At 48.1% G+C, this 23,827-nt stretch overlaps 1 protein-coding gene across 2 annotated transcripts in view; it reads left to right on the forward strand.

Moving 5' to 3' along the window:
- CDC123 (cell division cycle 123) overlaps positions 1-9,875 on the forward strand; it is a 55,506-nt gene extending 45,631 nt beyond the window's left edge. For both annotated transcript variants that reach the window (XM_004049064.5, XM_019034671.4), the window contains 3 exons: positions 4,564-4,692; positions 8,873-9,010; positions 9,600-9,875. In XM_004049064.5, the coding sequence (XP_004049112.1) occupies positions 4,564-4,692; positions 8,873-9,010; positions 9,600-9,626 (294 nt within the window). In that variant the 3' untranslated portion in view covers positions 9,627-9,875. The remainder of the gene's footprint in view (positions 1-4,563; positions 4,693-8,872; positions 9,011-9,599) is intronic.
- The last annotated feature ends 13,952 nt before the right edge of the window (positions 9,876-23,827 follow it).

The raw sequence follows: 23,827 nt of genomic DNA on the forward strand, positions 1-23,827 counted from the left end.
GACTGTCATCCGGGTTGGTTGGTTCTTTTTTGTTTTGTAAATCAGTTTATTTATTTACTTTGAGTTCATCTTCAGTGAGCTTGTTCTTTTTGTTTGTTCTTTTGTTTGTGAGAATCCCAAAGATCCTAAATTTTGGGTTTTTCATTTGCTTCTACCATGTTCCTCAAAACTCATTCAGAGAAGAACAGTGTCATCGTGTCCTGCCCCGTCATTAGAACTGTCTCCTCACACTCCCTTTCCTGAGGCTGTCGCCTTCTGGAGTTTGTGTCTGAGTTCTGATTCCCTTCCTGTGGCCAGTCTGCTAGGAGACCCTCCCACGGGTTCCCACGTGCTAGAGTTGATATGCTTAGTTCTGTTCTTCGGGTTTTTCTTGTTTCTGGCCCCGGGGGATTTCCCGGTCTTTCTCATAATCTCAATTACACTTTTAAACGGCTTGTCGTAGCATGTGTTTCATCCTGTTTGGAACAGCAGGCCTCGAGAGTTACCATAGCTGGCTGTGTTTCTGGAGCCCTCACATATCTCACACTCCAGCCAAAATAACCTGTTCCCGCAACGGGCGGTCGTGGCGTGGCCTCTGCACGTGAGAGCCGTCGTTCTTGTTAAGTGGTCTGCTTTTCCTACCAACACCACCCTCCTCCCAGGGCATCTCTGTTATCCCTCAGGTGCCCAGGTCCTTTGGGAAGCATTTCCAGCCTTCCCTCGCACATGTAGGCAGGCTCTCCTGTGTGCCTCTCCGCTCTCACAGTTCCCTGTTCTTGCCTCTCTTGAAGCAAAATACCCTGCACATTGCCATTGTTGGATGGCTTTTGGTTCTGTTTTGGGGAAGTGGAGATGTGTGTTCTGCTCAAGCCTGAGCTCTTGGAAGGACTCGATTTCGTGTTACGATCTTCATGCCCAGTGCCTAACACAGTGTCTGGTCCCTAGAGCTTGATCGGGGCAGAGAGACAGTCAGCTGGTACAAGGACAGTTAATCCGACTGCTCTTTGCTTATTGGATTGCCTCAAGGCAGAATTAACTTCTCAGGCTGTTTGTGCTTGAGATGTCACATGAAAACATGTTATGGCCGGGCGTGGTGGCTCACGCCTGTAATCTCAGCACTTTAGGAGGCTGAGGCAGGCAGGTCACCTGAGATCAGGAGCTCAAGACCAGCCTGGCCAACATGGTGAAACCCCGTCTCTACTAAAAATACAAAAGTTAGTCAGGCACAGTGGCAGGCGCCTGTAATCCCAGCTACTTGGGAGGCTGAGGAAGGAGAACCACTTGAGCCCAGGAGGAGGAGGTTGCAATGAGCTGAGATCGCGTGACTGTACTCCAGCCTGGGCAACAGGGCGAGACTCTGTCTCAAAAAAAAAAAGTTATAAAATCCTGATCCTGATCCTCCTAGTTTATAGAAGTTACAGCTGGGTTTTTTAAATTTACTTAAACTCATTTTTTTTGTACTAGAGGATAGCTTCTGAGCTACAGAGTACACTACCAATTAACAGTGGTGGTTTGTTTTCATTTAAAAATGTGTTTTGGGCTGGGTGCAGTGGCTCACGCCTGTAATCTCAGCACTTTGGGAGGCCTAGGCGGGCAGATCACCTGAGTTTAAGAATTGGAGACCAGCCTGACCAACATGGTGACACCCCATCTCTACCAAAAATAGAAAATTAGCCAGGCATGGTGGTGCATGCCTGTAGTCCCAGCTACTTAGGAGGTGGAGGCAGGAGAATTGCATGAACCCAGGAAGGGGAAGTTGCAGTGAGCCGAGATCTCACCATTGCACTCCTGCCTGGGCAACAAGAGCGAAACTCCGTCTCAGAAAAAAAAAAAAGGAAAAAATGTGTTTTGGTTTTTTGCATTGTGGCATATTCCTATATTAAAGGTGTGATTGTTTTAAAAAAAAATGAGTTAGTTTTACTGATTATAAAAAGCCAAGTAGAGGCTGGGCACAGAGGGTCACACCTGTAATCCCAACACTTTGGGAGGCTGAGGCAGGCAGATCACGAGGTCAGGAGATTGAGACCATCCTGACTAACACAGTGAAACCCTGGCTCTACTAAAAATACAAAAAATTAGCTGGGCGTGGTGGCGGATGCCTGTAGTCCCAGCTACTTGGGAGGCTGAGGCAGGAGAATCACTTGAACTCGGGAGGCGGAGGTTGTAGTGAGCAGAGATCGCACCACTGCACTCCAGCCTGGGCAACAGAGCGAGACTCCATCTCAAAAAAAAAAAAAAGAAAGTCAAGTAGAAAAGGTTTGGAGGTTAGAAAATACCCATTTTGTTATCATGACATATATTGAAGACATCTTAGCAGTATTCTCCAAAATAAAGTTGACATCGTTACCAAGAAGTTGTTTGATGGCTGATACTGTTTCACGTAGTTCCAGAAATGAAGAAGTGGGTGCCAAATGGAGGTGAGGAAACAACTCAATCGGTGAGAGATTTGCAGGGCCTCTCCTGGGGCTTGTATAAAAAATGAGGAACTTACCTAAATGGAGTGTGCTGAAAACATCCTGCGAAAACATCCTGCGACAGGCCTGTGCCACTTAACTGGAGGTTCTGGTATTTGAAGCAAGTCCTCATTAGATGTTTCATCTTTCTTAACATTTTGCTCTCGCTCAGCTGAGAAACAGTGCCAGATATTAGGCATGCTGGCTCAGCGGTCTTGTTGCTTGGAATTTCACAGACACACACCCGCTCAGGACATGGCGGCAACACATTTATAGAAAAAAACAAATTCATTATTAACCAGATGGCACAAATATATGAATGTTTCAGTGAGAAAAGTGAAAAGGAACAAAGATAAACCTTTCGAGGAAACATCCATCCACTTCGTGTCAATAGGTGTTCGTGATCAGATGCCGTGGCCGTCATTCCTGGCGGCGCAGCCCCTGTGCCCCCGCTCTGTGCGTGTCAGCACTGGCTGTTTTCTGCTCAGAGGCCCCAGCCCTACCTCAGCACAGTGCCCCCAGCTCAAAGGTGACCTTTCCCTGAGGAGAGTCACCAAATTGCCCACCTGTGGTTTCAGAACAGGACAAGGTAGACATTTCTTTCAGAGGTTGGGGTGGTTTTTTTTTTTTCTTTTTTCTTTTTTTTTTTTACCTCCCCTTCATATGCTGTCAAGCTCTATTGTACAGACGGAACACTTACCACATTCACATAGAAAGAAAACAGCATCTTCAGGCTGGGCACGGTGGCTCACGGGGAGGCCAAGGTGGGAGGACATTTGAGGTTAGGAGTTCGAGACCAGCCTGGCCAACATGGTAAGACCCTGTCTCTAGTAAAAATGCAAAAATTAGCCAAGCATACTGGCACATGCCTGTAATCCCAGCTACTCGGGAGGCTGAGGCAGGAGAATCGCTTGAACCTGGGAGGCGGAGGTTGCAGTGAGCCGAGATCACACCATTGTACTCCAGCCTGGGCAACAGAGTGAGACTCTCACAAAAAACAAAAAACAAACAAAAACCAAAAAAAAAAACACAGCATCTTCATACTTGCATATGGTAAAAAAATCCACCCTTGGCAGCAGCCCTTCCCGAGTCAGAAGCGCTGCTCTCTGGAGTCGCAGGCATGGCCTGGCTCCGTCCACCTCCCCCTGAACAGAGCACTGAAGGCTCCAGGAAGACGCTTTGGTCAGACCGCAGACCCTTAGCCTTTGGATGACAGTTCCCTTTCCTGCTGGAATCTTTTTTTCTTTTTTTTTGGAGACCCGGTCTTGCTTTGTCACCCAGGATAGATGGAGTGTGGTGTTTTGATCACGGCTCACAGTAGCCTTGACCTCCTGGGCTCAAGCAATCCTCCTACCTCAGCCGCCTAAGTAGCTAGGACTACAGGCGTGTGCCACCGCATTCAGCTAATTTTTATATTTTTTTGTAGAGATGGGGTTTCACCATGTTGCCCAGGCTGGTCTTGAACTCCTAAGCTCAAGTGGTCTGTCCGCCTCAGCCTCCCAAAGTGCTGGGATTACAGGTGTGAGCCACCATGCCCGGCCCTGCTGGAATCTTTGACTTAAAGTTCCAATGTGGCTTGAGGCTGGAGTTGGAACGTATCTCTTAGGCAGAGCTTTTCTGGGTCCCTTCTCTCTACATTCACAGGGTGCCTCCCTTTAAATCTCTGTCTATTCAGACAGGCGGCCCTTTCTCAGATGGGATATAGACAGATGATCTTTGGAAATAAGTGAGAAGATTTTTAAGATTAGAATAATATGAAGAATATCTTTCTGGCCGGGCGACGTGGCTTATGTCTGTCATCTCAGCACTTTGGGAGGCTGAGGTGAGGGGATTGCTTGAACCCAAGAGTTCAAGACTAGCCTGGGCAACATGGCGAGACCCTGTCTCGAAGAAAATACAAAAATTAGCTGCATGTGGTGGTGCATGCCTGTAGTCCCAGGTACTGAGGAGGCTGAGGCAGGAGGATCCATTGAGCCCAGGAGGTCGAGGCTGCAGTGAGCCGTAATCACACCAGTGCGCTGCAGCCTGGGCAACAGCATGAGACCCTGTCTCAGAATAAAAAAGCGTTTCTTTCTCAGAAGACAGAGTACAGACGGTGTTTGTTTTTGTTTTTTCTCTCTCTGTGCTACAGGGGAAGGTGTGGCTCATTGACTTTAATCCATTTGGCGAAGTCACAGATTCACTGCTGTTCACCTGGGAAGAACTGGTATCTGAGAACAACTTAAACGGCGATTTTAGTGAAGTTGATGCTCAAGAGCAGGTATGACATTTTTAAGATAGATACGATGTAAACCTTTCCAGTCTACTGACTGACTGCTTGTTCTTCAGACGCATAGGTAGGCGGCAATGGCCAGGACCCTTGGGAAGCACAGAGTGTAACACAGCTTTACTAATAGCTAACTTGCCCATGGTGGTGGTCAAAGAAGGGGTCCCCACTTAACTTTATATACAGAAGTCAGGATCATCTGATCAGTTTTTTTAGTTCTTTTTCTGAGCTTCTTCTGTCACACCCACCTGGAGGAATCTTGGTCCCAGATCAGCTCATGCATCTGTTCCTTCTGGCCCCAGCTGCTGAGGCTGACGGAGAAGTTACACACGTGCGGACCAGCGGATTCCTGTCAGCTTTCTCCTCCGTTTCCACGGTGACTGGTTCACGCCTTGACGCTTCTCAGTCTCCTATCATTCCTTCCTTCCTCGCAGCAGATGATTTAACTTGCTCTTCCCCGGAAAAGGGAACCCACTGATGAGAATTCCCTCAGTTGATTTCTCATCACACCTACAAGCTTGTCCATCCCTTCCTGAGTCTAATCTCCCGCCTCCGTACACTGTGTCCCCCTCTGTCATCTCCCCACTCTGGACACTGTGTCCTCCTCTGTCACCTCCCCCCTCAGTACACTGTGTCTTCCTCTCTCTCACCTCCCCCTCAGGACACTGTCCTCCTCTCTCACCTCCCACTCCGGACACTGTGTCCCCCTCTCTCACCTCCCCCTCAGGACACTGTGTCCTCCTCTCTCACCTCCCACTCCGGACACTGTGTCCCCCTCTCTCACCTCCCCCTCAGGACACTGTGTCCTCCTCTCTCACCTCCCCCTCAGGACACCGTGTCCCCCCTCTCACCTCCCCCTCAGGACACCGTGTCCCCCTCTCTTACCTCCCCCTCAGGACACTGTGTCCTCCTCTCTCACCTCCCCCTCAGGACACCGTGTCCCCCCTCTCACCTCCCCCTCAGGACACCGTGTCCCCCTCTCTTACCTCCCCCTCAGGACACTGTCCTCCTCTCTCACCTCCCACTCCGGACACTGTGTCCCCCTCTCTCACCTCCCCCTCAGGACACCGTGTCCCCCTCTCTTACCTCCCCCTCAGGACACTGTGTCCTCCTCTCTCACCTCCCACTCCGGACACTGTGTCCTCCTCTCTCTCACCTCCCCCTCAGGACACTGTCCTTCTCTCTCACCTCCCACTCCGGACACTGTGTCCCCCTCTCTCACCTCCCCCTCAGGACACCGTGTCCCCCCTCTCACCTCCCCCTCAGGACACCGTGTCCCCCTCTCTTACCTCCCCCTCAGGACACTGTGTCCTCCTCTCTCACCTCCCACTCCGGACACTGTGTCCTCCTCTCTCTCACCTCCCCCTCAGGACACTGTCCTTCTCTCTCACCTCCCACTCCGGACACTGTGTCCCCCTCTCTCACCTCCCCCTCAGGACACTGTGTCCTCCTCTCTCACCTCCCCCTCAGGACACCGTGTCCCCCCTCTCACCTCCCCCTCAGGACACCGTGTCCCCCTCTCTTACCTCCCCCTCAGGACACTGTCCTCCTCTCTCACCTCCCACTCCGGACACTGTGTCCCCCTCTCTCACCTCCCCCTCAGGACACTGTGTCCCCCTCTCTCACCTCCCCCTCAGGACACCGTGTCCCCCCTCTCACCTCCCCCTCAGGACACCGTGTCCCCCCTCTCACCTCCCCCTCAGGACACCGTGTCCCCCCTCTCACCTCCCCCTCAGGACACCGTGTCCTCCTCTCTCACCTCCCCCTCAGGACACCGTGTCCCCCTCTCTCACCTCCCCCTCAGGACACCGTGTCCTCCTCTCTCACCTCCCCCTCAGGACACCGTGTCCCCCCTCTCACCTCCCCCTCAGGACACCGTGTCCTCCTCTCTCACCTCCCCCTCAGGACACCGTGTCCCCCTCTCTCACCTCCCCCTCAGGACACCGTGTCCCCCTCTCTCACCTCCCCCTCAGGACACCGTGTCCTCCTCTCTTACCTCCCCCTCAGGACACCGTGTCCCCCTCTCTCACCTCCCCCTCAGGACACCGTGTCCTCCTCTCTTACCTCCCCCTCAGGACACCGTGTCCCCCTCTCTTACCTCCCCCTCAGGACACCGTGTCCTCCTCCTCTTTCTCCAGATGCCCTCTGCTCTTTTTCCAATTTTTCCTGTCTATCAACTCTGTCCATCCGGATTTAGTCATGTTCAGATACCTCCCATCCGAAAAAAAACAAAACATTGTTCAACCCGGTTTCTTCACCCAGCCACTCTCCTTTCCTGCCAGCTTCACAGCCAGACTTTCCTGAAACAACTTTGTAGTGCTGTTTTCTGCCCATAAAAGTAACATGTCCGAGACGGGCGGATCAGGAGGTCAGGAGATCAAGACCATCCTGGCTAACACGGTGAAAACCTGTCTCTACTAAAAATACAAAAAAAAAATTAGCCAGGCGTGATGGCGGGCGCCTGTAGTCCCAGCTACTTGGGAGGCTGAGGCAGGAGAATGGCGTGAATCCGGGAGGCAGAGGTTGCAGTGAGCCGAGATCGTGCCACTGCACTCCAGCCTGGGCGACAGGGCAAGACTGTCTCAAAAAAAAAAAAAAGAAACGTGCTCATTCTTAAAGAAAATTATAAAATCACCTATGATTTGAGAACCTTGAGAACCAGTGTTTATATTTTGATATATAACGTGCATTTAAACACATGCATAGACCTTTGTAAATAAATGAGATCATACTACTTACGCAATTACATGTCCTGAGATTTTCACAGTGTTCTCTTGTGAGCATTTTATATCTGTTAAAAAATAGTTTTGGGCCAGACGTAGTGGCTCACACCTGTAATCCCAGCACTTTGGGAGGCCGAGGCTGGTGGATCACCTGAGGTCAGGAGTTCGAGACCAGCCTGGCCAACATGGTGAAACCCCGTCTCTACTAAAAAATACAAAAAATTAGCTGGGCATGGTGGCAGATGCCTGTAATCCCAGCTACTTGGGAGGCTGAGGCAGGAGAATTGCTTGAACCTGGAAGGCGGATGTTGCAGCAGTGAGCCAAGATCACGCCATTGCACTCCAGCCTGGGTGACAGAGCGAGACTCTGTCTCAAAAAAAACAGGCCAGGTGCGGTGGCTCACACCTGTAATCCCAGTACTTTGGGAGGCCGAGGCAGGTGGATCACCTGAGGTTGGGAGTTCGAGACCATCCTGATCAGCATGGAGAAACCCCGTCTCTACTAAAAGTAAAAAAATTAGCCAGGCATGGTGGCGCATGCCTGTAATCCCAGCCACTCGGGAGGCTGAGGCAGGAGAATCGCTTGAACCTGGGAGGTGGAGGTTGCGATGAGCTGAGATTGCTCCATTGCATCCAGCCTGGGCAACAAGAGTAAAACTTCGTCTAAAAAAAAAAAAATTAGTTTTGGCAGCTGGGCATGGTGGTTCATGCCTGTAATCCCAGCACTTTGGGAGGCCGAGGCATGCAGATCACCTGAGGTCAGGAGTTTGAGACCAGCCTGGCCAACATAGTGAAATCCCCATCTCTACTAAAAATACAAAAATTAGCCAGACGTGGTGACGCGCATCTGTAGTCCCAGCTACTTGGGAAGCTGAGGTGGGAGAATCACTTGAACCTGGGAGGCAGAGGTTGTAGTGAGCAACAGAGACCTGGGCAACAGAGATCGCGCCCCTGCACTCCAGTCTGAGAACAGAGCGAGACTTTGCCTCAAAAAAAAAAAAAAAAAAAAAAAAAAATAGTGTGGCATGGGTGCAGCAGCCCACCGAGCCTGTAATCTTAACACTTTGGGAGGCCAAGGCAGGAGGATTGCTTCAGCTCAGGAGTTCAAGACCAGCCTGGGCAACATACTGAGATCTTTTCTGTACTAAAATTTTAAAAACTCAGCTGGGCGTGGTGGCGCATGCCTATAGTCCCAGCTACTTGGGAGGCTGAAGTGCGAGGTTCACCTGAGCCCAGGAGGTCGAGGCTGCAGTGAGCCACTGCACTCCAGCTGGAATTACAGACGTGAGCCACCGTGCCCGGCTCATTTTAACTTAAGCATCTTGTTTCTCCTTATCAAGTACAGAGGAAAACATGGAGTTGAAATTGTTTTGCTAGGTTCTTTTTTAGTTCACAGAATAGGCCTAAAAATAAATGATTGATATTCTTTCTCCTTTTTCTTCTTTGTACAGGATTCCCCAGCTTTCCGTTGCACAAACAGTGAAGTGACAGTCCAGCCCAGCCCCTATTTGAGTTACCGGCTACCCAAGGACTTTGTAGACCTCTCTACTGGGGAGGACGCTCACAAGCTAATAGACTTCCTTAAGCTGGTAAAGTCTATGTGCATTTAGTATGCGGCCATCTTTTCACATAGACCTTCAAATTGGCTTTCATATAATATTTCATTGGAATCCTGTATCACCTAGACTTTGATGGTTATGAATGGAACCGAGTTACTGAGTTAGAGCATTTTCTAATTAAATATGAAATAGGAGCTGAAGGCATAATTTATTGATTAGAATGACAGAAAATGTTTTTATGCTGTACATGCCTTTTGAACATTTTTCAAAATACCTGTAACTTTGAAGAAAGTGTGTATATTCTTAGAGGGCTGCAAGGAGAGCAGGTCTCTGCTCTGGTGGTGATTTTACTCAAGAGGGGATGTGAATATTTATATTTTTGTGTGGATTTCTGTGTAGGAGTTTTTGTATGTATGGAAGAAAGAAGAAAATACTCAAATACCTGAGGATAATTTGCTCAGGAGTCAAAGTGATAAACTAGTTTAATGAATTAAAGCATGGTTTTCCATGACAATTTTTAATTACATCCTTTGCCAAGACCTCTAGAAAATTACACCTGCTGAGCAGATATCGCAAGGAGCATGTGCTATTTTAACATCCCCTTGGTTTTCTTTGACAGAAGAGAAATCAGCAGGAGGATGACTGATGAGCGTGCTGGAGCTGGAGAAGAGGAGGCCCCGCCCCGCCGCTCCGGGAGCTGCTCATCAGCCGCAACTTCCTGCCGACCCTGATGCGGGCGGGCCGAGCAATGTGGACATCAGCCGCTTTTTATATTCATGTGCATTCACCTGGGGAAGAAAACGGAGGGACTTTGCTACTTGTAAAAATAACATAATAAATAGATCTTAAACATAGGAAACCATACTGTTCTGATAATAAAATGCTTTCTATGAAATACGTTGCTTTTCTACCGAGTCATTATTTTATTTATTTATTTTAATTTTTATTTTTTGAGACAGTTTCGCTGTGTCGCCCATGCTGGAGTGCACTGGTGCAATCTCGGCTCACTGCAACCTCCACCTCCTGGTTCAAGCGATTCTCCTGCCTCAAGCTCCCAAGTAGCTGGGATTACAGGTGCATGCCACCACACTCAGCTGAGTTTTATATTTTTAGTAGAGGTAGGGTCTCACCGTGTTGGCCAGGCTGGTCTGGAACTCCTGATCCTCAAGTGATCTGCCCACCTTGGCCTTCCAAAGTGCTGGGATTATAGGTGTGAGCCACCACGCCCGCCCTGTTTTGTTTAGGGACAGTCTTGTTCTGTTGCCCAGTCTGGGGTGCAGTGGCACAATCACACCTCACTGCAGCCTCAATCTCCTGGACTCAGGCAGTCCTGCCTCAGCCTCTTGAGTAACTGGGACTACAGGTGCACACCACCACGCCCAGCTGATTTTTGTATTTTTTTGTAGAGATGGGGTTTTGCCGTGTGACCTTTTTAAAAGGCCACCATTTTTAAGTGATGATATCAATTGTGCCTAATTTACTGATGCTTTATGATGTGCCAGACATTCTACTAAGAGCTCTTTCTGTATTAGTTGACATCACCAAGCAATTTGAAGGATACAGACATCACAATTTCCCAGGGTACCTGCCCGACGTGGTATCCGGTGGTAATCTTCGTCCTCAGTACTTGATCTTTGTATTCAGTACATCAGATGCCCTTTCTTTTTTTCTTTTTTTTAAGTAGTAGCGATGGGGTTTCCCTGTGTTGCCCATACTGATCTCAAACTCCTGGCCTTAAGCAATCCTCCTGCGTCCGCCTTCCAAACTGCTAGGATTACAGGTGTGAGCCACCGTGTCTGGCCTCAACTGCCATTTGTGGGGCCAGTTGTTTTTTTGTTTGTTTTTGAGATGGAGTTTTGTTCTTGTTGCCGAGGCTGGAGTGCAATAGTGCCATCTTGGCTCACCGCAACCTCTGTCTCCTGGGTTCAAGCGATTCTCCTGCCTCAGCCTCCTGAGTAGCTGGGATTACAGGCATGCGGCACCATGCCCAGCTAATTTTTTATTTTAAGTAGAGATGGGGTTTCTCCATGTTGATGGGGCTTGTCTCGAACTGCCCACCTCAGGTAATCTGCTTGCCTCGGCCTCCCAAAGTGCTGGGATTACAGGTGTGAGCCACCGCCCCTGGCCTCAATTGTTTAATGTACAGGTACTTCAGAAATACTTTTGTTTTTTTAAACTGCTTACAGGTGCCTATCCACCTATGATGGATTTAGTATCAAGGGTTGATTTTAAGTTTAGCTCTGGAAGCTGGCTTTGTCAAGATGGCATTTTACCAAGCCAAAAAAAAAGTAAATATATTTGATACCAATTGAAAACATTCAGACTAGGCTGGATGTGGTGGCTCATGCCTGTAATCCCAGCACTTTGGGAGCCCGAGACCGGCAGATCATCTAAGATCAGGAGTTCAAGACCAGCCTGACCAATATGGTGAAATGCCATCTCTACTAAAAATGCAAAAATTAGCTGGGTGTGGTGGTGGGCGCCTGTAGTCCCAGCTACCTGGGAGGCTGAGGCAGAAGAATGACTTGAACCTGGGAGGTGGAGGTTGCAGTGAGCTGACATCGCACCACTGCACTCCAGCCTGGGTGACAGAGCGAGCCTCCATCCCCCCCAAAAAAGAAAACTATATTCAGACTATATAAAATAAAAAGACCTAAGCAAAATTTGGCAGAGAGTTCATAAACTGTACAATTCTCATTACACTTTTGCGCACATTTTCCTGGGGAAACTACACTTCAACTCCCAGGTCACTTTCTAAAATGTGATTTTTGTGCATTGTTTACTTAGTGTATTTAATTTTAGTTGATTTTCCTGATGCTAATATCAAATGTAGGATAATATGCAGGAAATATTCTCCTAAAGCCCAATATAATTTATGCCTGCCTAAAAATTACTTCTGTTTTAAGACAGAGTCTCACTCTGCCTCCCAGGCTGCAATACAGTGGCACGATCTCAGCTCACTGCAACCTCCGCCTCTTGGGTTCAAGCAATTCTCCTGCCTCAGCCTCCCGAGTAGCTGAGATTACAGGTATGCACCACCACACCCAGCTAATTTTTGTGTTTTTAGTAGAGATGGGGTTTCACTATGTTAGTCAGGCTGATCTCAAACTCCTGGCCTCAGGAGATCCGCCCGCCTCGGCCTCCCAAAGTGCTGGGATTACAGGCATGAGCCACCGCGCCCAGCTCTTCAGTTTTGAATCGTCCTTTTATTTTACTGGCATTTGTTCTTTCTTTGAGGTACCTCGGGCTTGTGCTTGAATTCAGAAAATGGAAACCTGTGTGCTTCCTCAGCATGTCCCTGCAGTCCTCCCTTCTGAAGAGAAGACGCTGCCGCAGTTGCCTTTGAAGGGTTGGGGTAAATATGTGCTTTGTCCTGCAGGCGGTGTCATGTCGCATGGGCCTCCTGGAGACAGCACGCTTTGCCAGTTTTGTTTTCAAGAGTCTCATTTGATTTGCATTTTCTGAGTTCATAAGGTTTTCTCATCTCAACCATTTCTCTTTTTGATGATTGAGGATTGTTAAAAAACAAGCAGAAACCTTATGTGACAGTTTTTTTGACTAAGTTTGTTACCTGCAAAGGGTGAGAAGCGTTTTCCGAAGTCCGTTAAGAGAGATAACTCATAAACCTGTAGCGTAGTGCACTGCACATCACAGACCACAGACAAATGGTAGCTATTGTCAATCATTCTGCTTGGCAGACTTCTGTACAGTATATGAAAGGCACGTTCTTTTTAACAGAGTCAAGAAAAAAATATATATATATATTTAGTAGAGACGGGGTTTTGCCATGTTGGCCATGGCTGGTCTCAAACTCCTGACTTCAGGTGATCCATCCACCTCAGCCTCCCAAAGTGCTGGGATTACAGGTGTGAGCCACCACACCCAGTCCCTTCTTTTCTTTTTTGACAGATGACGAAAATGCTCCCCAAAGATGTTGACTTTCCCAAAACCTTTCCCTGTAGCAGGATCTAAGCATTGTTTTATTCACATGTTGTCTTTGGCTCATGCTAAGGACAGAATAAATCACGGTAAATTTACCACTCACACACAGTACAGGTATGTATACACCTTAGAAAGATACAGCCGAGCACGGTGGCTCATGCCTGTAATCCCAGCACTTTGGGAGGCCAAGGCGGGTGGATCACAAGGTCAGGAGATCGAGACCATCCTGGCCAACATGGTGAAACCCTGTCTCTACTAAAATATAAAAAATTAGCCGGGCACGGTGGTGCATTCCTGTAGTCCCAGCTACTCGGGAGGCTGAGGCAGGCGAATTGCTTGAACCTGGGAGGCAGAGGTTGTAGTGAGCTGAGATCACGCCACTGCACTCCAGCCTGGCAGCAGAGTGAGACTCTGTCTCCAAAAAAGAAAAAAAAAGAAAGATGCTTGAGGACTAGGCCGTGCATGGTGGCTCATGCCTGTAATCCCAGCACTTTCGGAGGCCATGTTAGGTAGATTGCTTGAGGTTAGGAGTTCAAGACCAGCCTGGCTGATATGGTGAAACCCCGTCTCTACCAAAAATACAGAAAAATTAGCCAGGTGTGGTGGTGCGCACCTGTAATCCCCACGATTTGGGAGGCTGAGGCAGGAGAATCACTTGAACCTGGGAGGCAGAGGTTGCAGTGAGCCAAGATTGTGCCACTGCACTTCAGCCTGAAACAGCAAGATTCTATCTCAAAAACAAACAAACAAAAAGATTGAGGAACAGAAATCTAAGACATCGTAACAAAAATGTAGTGAAGAAATAACTAAAAGTTATAGGGTTAGGCAAAAAGTCTGGCATGAATGACCTAAAGAGAGAATGCATTCAGGTGCGTCTTTTTTTTTTTTAATCAAAGAAAACCAAAATAAAATGATACTGGCAACATAGTAAGACCCTGTCTCTAAAAAAGTTTTTTTTTTTTTTTAAAAGACAAATAAGCCAGACATGGTGGTGCATGCCTGTAGTCCTAACTACATAGGAGACTGAGGCAGGAGGATCGCTTGAGCCCAGGAGTTCAAGGCTGCAGTGAGCTATGATCTCACCACTGCACCGCCCCCCCACCAACCAAAAAAAAAAATAGATAAAAAGGAAAGAAAGGAAGAGTCCTGGCGCGGTGGTTCACGCCTATAATCCCAGCACTTTTGGAGGCCAAGGTGGGTGGATCACCTGAGGTCAGGAGTTTGACACTAGCCTGGCCAACATGGTGAAACTCTGCCTCTACTCAAAATATAAAAAATTAGCCAGGCATTTTGGCACGTGCCTGTAATCCCAGCTACTCAGGTGGCTGAGGTAGGAGAATTGCTTGAATTTGGGGGGTGGAGGTTGCAGTGAGCCGAGATTGTGCCACTGCACTCCAGCCTGGGCAACAGGCACAGAGCCAGGCTGAAGCCCTAGTGTTCTCCAAACTGTCACCCCAGACTCACAATATGTACTAGATAAATTGCAGGTCGTCTTCTTTTCTTCCTTCCAACTGAGTTCATTCCCCCACCCTCCCTCTGTTTTCTCCTCCTAAGAAGTCATTTTGTTCAGCCACAGTTTATAAGCAGGGCCCATTGTTTAGGTCTGAGGAACAGGACAGGGTTATACTAAGCGCTTAGGCAATGATTCTTATCTGGGAAGGGCTGACAGCTTATTCTTTAATGTCTACAAATTGCTTTGAAGACAAAAAATGCTACAAAAATATCAAGTAATGTTATTGCTTTTAGGAACATTTGTTTTCCATCTTGCGAAAGGCATATATCTCAGGCCAATGAAAGCTCAAGCTTCCAAAGCCAGACTGAGTTTCTCTCACTTACAAAAGAAGCATAGCCTCCTTTGCATGTATTGGTAATGCTGAGAGCACTGGAGTTCTTAGTTCTTTACAAAAAAAAAAAGTCACCAAAGAAAGAGGACACCAGGAGGCCAGGCACGGTGGCTCATGCCTGTAATCCCAGCACTTTGGGAGGCCGAGGCAGGTGGATCATGAGGTCAGGAGGTCAAGACCATCCTGGCCAACATGGTGAAACCTCGTCTCTACTAAAAATACAAAAATTAGCTGGGCGTGGTGGCACATGCCTGTAATCCCAGCTACCTGGGACCCTGAGGTAGGAGAATCACTTGAAACAGGGAGTCGGAGGTTGCAGTGAGCCGAGATCAGGCCACTGCGCTCCAGCCTGGCGACAGAGTGAAACTCCGTCTAAAAAAAGAAAGAGGACACCAGGAGCTGGACGCAGTGGCTCAAGCCTGTAATCCCAGCACTTTGGGAGGCTGAGGCGGGAGGATCAATTGAGGTCAGGAGTTCGAGACCAGCCTGACCAATATGGCGAAACCCCTGTCTCTACTAAAAATACAAAAATTAGCCAGGCGTGGTACTGGGCACCTGTAATCCCAATTACTCAGGAGGCTGACGCGGGAGAATCATTTGAACTCAGGAGGCATAGGTTGCAGTGAGCCGAGATCATGCCATTTCACTCCAGCCTGGGCAACAGAGCAAGACTCTGTCTCAAAAAAAAAAAAAAAAGCTCCAGGTAGGGACATAGGAAAGAAGGAATAGAGAGGAAGGAATACTCTCAAATACTTTTTTTTTTTTTTTTGGAGACTGGGTCATGCTCTATTGCCCAGGCTGGAGTTCAATGGCATGATGATAGCTCACTGCAGCCTCCAATGGCTGCTCTCAAGCGATCTTCCCAACTCAGCCTCAGATGTAGCTGGGACTACAGGCACACACCACCACGCCTGGCTGATTTTACTTTCATTTTTTTTGTTACCCAGGCTGGTTTGGAACCCCTAGACTCAAGTGAACCTCCGGTCTCAGCCTCCCAAAGTGCTGGGATTACAGGCATGAGCCGTGATGCCTGGCCACTCTCAGGTCCTCATGGGGAAATAAATGGAGTGTAAATGGATACAACATTGTAAACAGACAATTTAAAAGACAGTCCGTGCAGAAAGGGCACTGGTACCTCTCAATGAGTTTATAGGTATGAGGAGTGAAAAGGACATCAGATGGCCACCTCTCATCACCCTCGGTGGCCACAGACTTGTCTTTTTTGAAATCAAAATGAGAATGTCCAAATGAATCTTTTTTTTTGGCCGGCAGGGGGGAAGCGGGGATGGAGTCTTGCTCTTGTAGCCCAGGCTGGGGTGAAATGGCACAATCTCGGCTCACTGCAATCTCCGCCTCCCAGGTTCAAGCAAGTCTCCCATCTCAGCCTCCCTGGTAGCTGAGATTACAGGCACCCGCCACCACACCCGCCTAATTTTTGTATTTTTAGTAGAAACGGGGTTTCGCCTCCCAAAGTGCTGAGATTATAGGCGTAAACCACCGCGCTAGGCCCAAATGAGTCTTAAGAAAGGAGAGACAAAGATCCTAGGATATGATTTGCTCACTTCTGGATTTTGAATGCAAAATAATGCTCCCCCAAAACTCGAATAATGGGAAGAAGTATGGTCAATCAGTTAAGCAGTTTTGGTTGCAAACAACAGAAACTAACTCTAGTTAATGAAAGCATGTACTGGAAGGATGTGAGGTGCCTCAGGAAATTGGCGCAAAGTGTGTAAGCTCCACAGAGAGAACGGAGACTGGGAAAACTTTGGAGATGCAAAAGACACTATCCCAGGACTTAGCTACTAGAGAGATTCTGCCTTCTGTCCTGATGACACTGGGCTCAAGATTCAGTATCCGGCTGGGTGCCATGGCTCACGCTTGTAATTCCAGCACTTTGGGAGGCCAAGGCGGGTGGATCACCTGAGGTCAGGAGTTTGAGACCAGCCTGGCCATCATGGTGAAACCCCATTTCTACTAAAAATACAAAAATTAGCCATGTGTGGCAGCGGGTGCCTGTAATCCCAGCTACTCGGAAGGCTGAGGCAGGAGAATTGCTTGAACCTGGGAGGCAGAGATTACAGTGAGCCGAGATTGCACCACTGCACCATTGCACTCTAGCCTGGGCAACAAGAGTGGAACTCCATCTCAAAAAAAAAAAAATTAAAATTATTTTTTTGTCTCCCAGGCTAGAGTGCAGTGGCATGATTGTGACTCATTGCAGCCTCAATTTCCGAGGCTCAAGCTATCTTCCCACCTCAGCCTCCTGAATAGCTGGGACTATGGGAATACACCACCACGCCTGGCTAATTTATTTTTATTTTTAGCAGAAAGAAAGTCTTGCCATGTTGCCTAGGCTGGTCTTGATCTCCTGAGCTCCAGCAGATCCTCCTGCCTCAGCTTCCCAAAGTGCTGGGATTACAAGCATGATCCACAACGCCGGGACCCTTCCCAGTGTTCTCTATGATCCTTTCTGCATCTCCATCCAGTACCCTCAGGACCTCACATCTGTCTGTAATAACCAACCAGTTGGGCTTGCAAACCTGCTTCTATCTTCCTCCTGCCTTTCTTGTTTGATGTAGATTCCATATACCCCATGTAATTTCACTCTGATCTGTGTAAACTTATTTTCCACGACGCTTAAAACATCCTCAGCTCCCAGCAAGTCTGCCTTCTCCATGTTCTTTCAATATCCGCGGCATTCCTGCTGGCTGCCTCCCCTCGAAGCTTCCTGCTCACCTGGAATATGAATGCCCTCCTTAAGCTCATCTGTTCATTTAGGCCAGAGATTCTCAGTCTTAGTCATATATTCTTTTTCTTTTCTATTTTTTAGACGGAGTCTTGCTCTGTCTCCCAGGCTGGAGTGCAGTAGCGCGATCTTGGCTCACTGCAAGCTCCGCCTCCCAGGTTCACGCCATTCTCCTGCCTCAGCCTCCTGAGTAGCTGGGACTACAGGCGCCCGCCACCACGCCCGGCTAATTTTTTATTTTTGTATTTTTAGTAGAGACGGGGTTTCACTGTGTTAGCCAGGATGGTCTCGATCTCCTGACCTCGTTATCCACCTGCCTCGGCCTCCCAAAGTGCTGGGATTACAGGCGTGAGCCACAGCACCCGGCCATATACTCTTTTTCTTTTTCTTTCTTTTTTTTTTTTTTTTTCACATAGAAACAGGTATGTGCATTGGGCGGGGTGGCAGGGAGGGGGGTCTTGCTATGTTGCCCAGGCTGGTCTCAAACTCCTGGCCTAAGGATCCTCCCACCTTGGCCTCTCAAAGTGCTGAGATTACAGGCATGAGCCACTGCACCCGGCCCCTAGTTGTGTATTCTAATTACCTGGAGAGTATTTTTTTCTTAATCAATGGAGAATACTCATCCAGACCAATTAAACTGAAATCTCTGGGGCCCAGTAGTTTGTTCTTGTTTTTGTTTTTGTCTTTTGTTTTTGAGAGGGAGTCTCCCCTCTGTTGCCCAGGCTGGAGCATAGTGGTGTGATCTCTGCTCACTGCAACCTCCGCCTCCCGGGTTCAAGTGATTCTCCTGCCTCAGCCTCCTGAGTATCTGGGATTATGGGTGCCTGCCACCACACCTGGCTAATTTTTGTATTTTTAGTAGAGATGGAGTTTCACCATGTTGGCAGTGGTTGGCCAGGCTGGTCTCAAACTCCTGACCTCAGGTGATCTGCCTGCCTCAGCCTCCCAAAGTGCTGGGATTACAGGCATGAGCCACCAGCTGGGCCCAGTAGTTTGTTGTTTATGTTTGTTTGTTTGTTTTGAGACAGAGTTTCACTCTTGTTTCCCAGGCTAGAGTGCAATGGTGCGATCCTCGGCTCTTCATAACCTCTGCCTCCCGGGTTCAAGCAATCCTCCTGCCTCAGCCTCCCGAGTAGCTGGGATTACAGACATGTGCCACCATGCCCGGCTAAATTTTGTATTTTTCAGTAGAGACGGGGTTTCCCCGTGTTGGTCAGACTGGTCTCCAACTCCTGACCTCAGGTGATCCGCCTGCCTTGGCCTCCCAAAGTGCTGGAATTACAGGCGTGAGCCACCGCGTCCGGCCAAGGGCCCAGTAGTTTTAAACATCCCCCAAATAATTCTAATGTACTGCTAAGGTTTAGAACCCCTATTTAAATATTAGGCCTTATGTGAGCATCTGTTAACCCCTCCTGCTCCTAAGGCCCTCCCAGATCAATGTAGCCACTATGCCTTTGTCCTCCTTCTTTGAGCTTCTAGAGAGCTACAGTCCACATTATCAAACCAGCAGCTCGTTACCTGCTTTATTGTATTAATTGCTAGTTGTCTAGGTGTTTGTTTATATGACAAGCTCCTGAGGCAGGAACGAAATGCTTAGATTAATAAGCTTTTCCAGATAATGAAATATAATACAAAATAGATGGAGACACCCTCAAGAGTATTCCAAGTCACTGCGAGCGGGCAGGAGAGAGGAAATTGTCCCCACAAAGTTCATATGTTGAAGTCCTATAACCTTCATACCTGAAAATGTGACTGTGTTTGGAGACAGGCCCTTTACAGAGGTGATGAAGCTAAAATGAGGCCTTTGAAGTAGGTCCTAATCCAATATGAGGGTGTTCTTATCAGAAGAGGAAATCTGGACACAAAGACACCAGGGATGCCCAAGCGCAGAGGAAAGGCCACATCCAGGACACAGCAAGAGGGTGGCCATCTGCACACTGTGGAGAGAGACCTCAGAAATGCACCCTGCCGACACCCTGATCTTGGACTTCCAGCCTCCAGAACTGTGAGACAATAAATCATGTTGTTTAAGCCACCCTTAAAACCCTGTCTGTTGCGTTTGGTTATGACAGCCCCAGCAAACTAACACATGAAGGAAAGGTGTAGGAAAATTAAAATGATAAGTTTAGGGAAAGTAATCGAAATCATCCTTATGAGCTCTGAGCTAGCAGATGCCATTCGTTAACAGGATCAGAAACCCCTGTAAATTGCCCTCCCAGGCAATACTAGCCTGATGCCCTGCTAAATGCCAAATGCATCTTTACAAAGGATATTAGAAACACACAAACACATGCCCATGCATAGAGCACAGCAGAGGAACACCTACACCTGGCAGACTAGGGTTTTTTGTTTTTTTGTTTTATTATTTTCAGACAGAGTCTTGCTCTGTCGCCAGGCTGAAGTGCAGTGGCACGATCTCGGCTCACTGCAATCTCTGCCTCCTGGGTTCAAGCAATTTTTGTGCCTCAGCCTCCCGAGTAGCTGGGACTACAGGTGTGTACCACCACAGCCAGCTAGTTTTTGTATTTTTAGCAGAGATGGGGTTTCATCATGTTGGCCAAGCTGATCTCGAACCCCTGGCCTCAGGCAACTCTGCCCACCTCAGCCTCCCCAAGTGCTGGGATTACAGGTGTGAGCCACTGTGCCCAGCCAGACTGTGGTTTTAAGAGGGCATTTCACATTGTGAGAGCTTTAGACACCCCAAAACCTGAATCTGTCCTGCAAGATAAAGGCACAAAATGATCAGGTGGATGGAACTGCTGCTCTTTATAAAGAGATTTTTAAAATTTCAGTCTGAATTGGGATATAGGAGCTTTTCTAGAATGATAGTATGATAATAAACTTGTGGCAGACACCCTCAAGGTGACTACCAATGAGCCCTTGTATAACCTCTTCCCTGGAGCGCAGGTGAAAACTATGACTTGATTCTAACCAATAGATGATGCTTAGAATCCTTGAAGCCCTGACCTCCTGGGATCAAGCGATCCTCCTGCCTCGGCCTCCCAAAGTGCTGAGATTACAGGTGTGAGCCACCGTACCCGGCCACTACATGGCCTTTGATTTCACTTTTCTCCAGCCCGCCAGCCACATCCTGCCTCCGTCTCTCACCTGATTCATGCTGCTGTCTGAGGCTTCTCTGTCTCATCTTATTTATTTATTTATTTGTTTGAAACAGAGTCTCGCTCTGTTGCCCAGGCTGCTGGAGTGCAGTGGCACAATCTTGGCTCACTGCAGCCTCCACCTCCTGGGTTCAAGTGATTCTTCCACCTCAGCGTCTTGAGTAGCTGCGACTTCAGCTACAAACATCCAAACTATGTTAGATGGTCTTGAGGCGTCACAATAAACTCTCAGGAAAATAATGGGGGAGCCTGAAAGTGACTTTGAGTGTCAGGAAGGTTTCTGACCTCAGCTCTCTGGAAGCCAGGGGTGAGCATAGCTCAAAATATGGGACAGGCTGGGAGCAGTGGCTCACGCCTGTAATCCTAGCACTTTGGGAGGCCGAGGCGGGCAGATCACTTGAGGTCAGGAGTTTGAGACCAGTGTGGCCAACATAGTGAAAACCCATCTCTGCTAAAAATACAAAAATTAGCCGGGCATGGTGGTGTGCACCCCCACGCCCAGCTAATTTTTTGTGTGTGTTTTTAGTAGAGAAGGGGTTTCCATGTTGGTCAGGCTGGTCTCAAACTCCTGACCCAAGTGATCTACCCGCCTCAGCCTCCTAAAGTGCTGGGATTACAGGCATGAGCCACTGTGCCTGGCCAGTTCATGAAATCCTAATCTGAACAAAAGAACTCAAGAGTCTGAGCGGCCGGGTACGGTGGCTCACGCCTGTAATCCCAGCACTTTGGGAGGCCGAGGTGGGTGGATTGCCTGAGATCAGGAGTTCGAGACCAGCCTGGCTACCACGGTGAACTCCATCTCTACTAAAAAAAAAAAAAAAAAAAAAAAAAAAATTAGCTGGGTGTGATGGTGTGCACCTGTAGTCCCAGCTACTCAGGAGGCTGAGCCAGGAGAATCACTTGAACCCAGGAGGTGGAGGTTGCAGTGAGCCAAGATCACACCACTGCACTCCAGCCTGGGTGACAGAGCAAGACTCTCTCTCTCAAAAAAAAAAAAAAAAAAAAAAAAAGAGAGTTTGAGCAAGAGAGAATTCTGATTTAATTGAAAAAAAAAAAACGATCAAGCAGGTATTTGTTCAAGGGCCATTATGTCCCAGGCCTTGAGTACTTCTGATGCTGTGATGAGATCAGCCAACCACACAAGACCATTCACTGAGCATCTTCTGTAAACTTGACACTGTGGTATCACCATCAAAAAAGAGAAGAGTGAAAAAAACAGAGAAGGGTGTTTGTAGCTTTAGGGGGCTGTGGCGTTTCACAGGTTGTTGGATTTGAGGGTCCATTTGCCGTAAGGCTGTAAAGATAGCCAGTGGCTTGGAACTCCAGTGCCACCCCGCACCACTACACAGCCACAGACCCCAGCTTTGATTTCATAACCACACAACATACAGACTTCACACCACTCCTAACCAGTGTGGTTTACTCTCTAAATTGAACACTAAGATCTACAGATAAGACTGGGGGACTACAAACAAGGACACCTTTGTCTCAGCCCTGGTTCTGCAGGTACACAGTCAATTGTGTGACCTTTTTTCCTAAGTAAATGGGACAGCTGCATCGTTTACATTAAGATTCATGCAGACAGCTCTGGTTAATTCTTTCTCAAAATAAAAACAGTTAATAGACAAACCCAGACCTCAGGTTCATTTCAGGTTGTCTGTCTGAAACCAACCTATCCATGACTATGTCTGGAAAAATTCTCTTCCCTTTTAAACCATTCAGACATGAGCTGGTACAACACAGTCTTATGGCTTGAACCTCTGGATGAAGGTTTTTTTTTCTCAAAGAAAGAAAAGTAATTTTTTTTTTGTTTTTTGAGCCAGGGTCTAGCTCTGTCGCCCAGGCTAGAATGGAGTGGCACAATCTCGGCTCATTGCAACCTCCACTTACTGAATTCAAGCAATTCTCCTGCCTTAGCCTCCTGAGTAGCTGGGACCAAAGAGGTACACCATGACATCTGGCTAATTTTTGTATTTTTAGTAGAAATGGGGTTTCACCATATTGGCCAGGCTGGTCTCCAACTCCTGACCTCAAGTGATCAGCCATCTTGGCCTCCCAAAGTGCTGGGATTACAGGCATAAGCCACTGTGCCCGTCCATAATTCTCATTTAAAAAAACTTTTTATTTTTTATTTTTGCAGAACTGTCAAACTCCTTCCTCAAATTTTCTTCCTATTTTATGATTGCTGACTTTGGGGTGGGGGAAGTCGCAGTGAATATTTATTAACTCTTAGATCCAATGGAACATGTGTCATGGACTCTTTTTCAACTAAGAAGTGGAAGCTGAAGCTGTCTTTCTTTTTTGATTTTAAAATTTCACCTTTATGTTAGATTCGGAAGTACATGTGCAGGTTTGTGACAAGGGTATATTGCGTGATGCTGAGGTTTAGGGTATGACTGAAGCCCTCATCCAGGTCGTGAGCACAGTAACCAACAGGTCGTTTTTCACGCCTTCCCTCTGGGAAGTCCCCTCTCCCCTCTGGGAGTCCCCAGTGTCTTGTTCCCCTCCTTCCGCCCATGTGTACCCTATGTTTGGCTGCCACTTAATAAGTGAGAATATGCGGTATTTGGTTTTCCGTTTCTGCGTTAATTTGTTGAGCATAATGCTGTTTTCTTTTTTTTCTTTTAGACAGAGTTTCGCTCTTGTTGCCCAGGCTGAGTGCAGTGGTGCAATCTCAGTTCACTGCAACCTCCACCTCCCGGGTTCAAGCGATTCTCCTGCCTCAGCCTCCCGAGTAGCTGGGATTACAGGCGTGTGCCACCACGCCTGGCTAATTTTTGTATTTTTAGTTGAGACGGGGTTTCATCATATTGTTCAGGCGGGTCTCGAACTACTGACCTCAGGTGATCCACCCGCCTCGGCCTCCCAAAGTGCTGGGATTACAGGCGTGAGCCACCGCGCCTGGCCATGCTGTTTTCTTAAACCAATCAAAAATAGTCTAAATACTGTACTTCACAGAATTTGTAAGGCTGGAAGAATAGGCCTGTGGCTGCTTCCAGCCTGGGAAAGGGATGGGCCACAAGATGGCGCCGCGCGTGCGGCGGTGAAGGCCGAGGCCGCCGGTGCCAGGTGGATGCCCGCCCTCCCCCAGGCCCTCAGGCCACGAGCGGGGGCGGGGGCACGGCTCACGATGTCATTTACACGGAGACAAAAGCCTAAATTGCTCCCTGTGCTTTCAGTGACCTACGCCTTCCTC

Source organism: Gorilla gorilla, chromosome 8 (assembly GCF_029281585.2).
Source record: "Gorilla gorilla gorilla isolate KB3781 chromosome 8, NHGRI_mGorGor1-v2.1_pri, whole genome shotgun sequence".
Classification (NCBI taxonomy): Eukaryota; Metazoa; Chordata; class Mammalia; order Primates; family Hominidae; genus Gorilla; species Gorilla gorilla.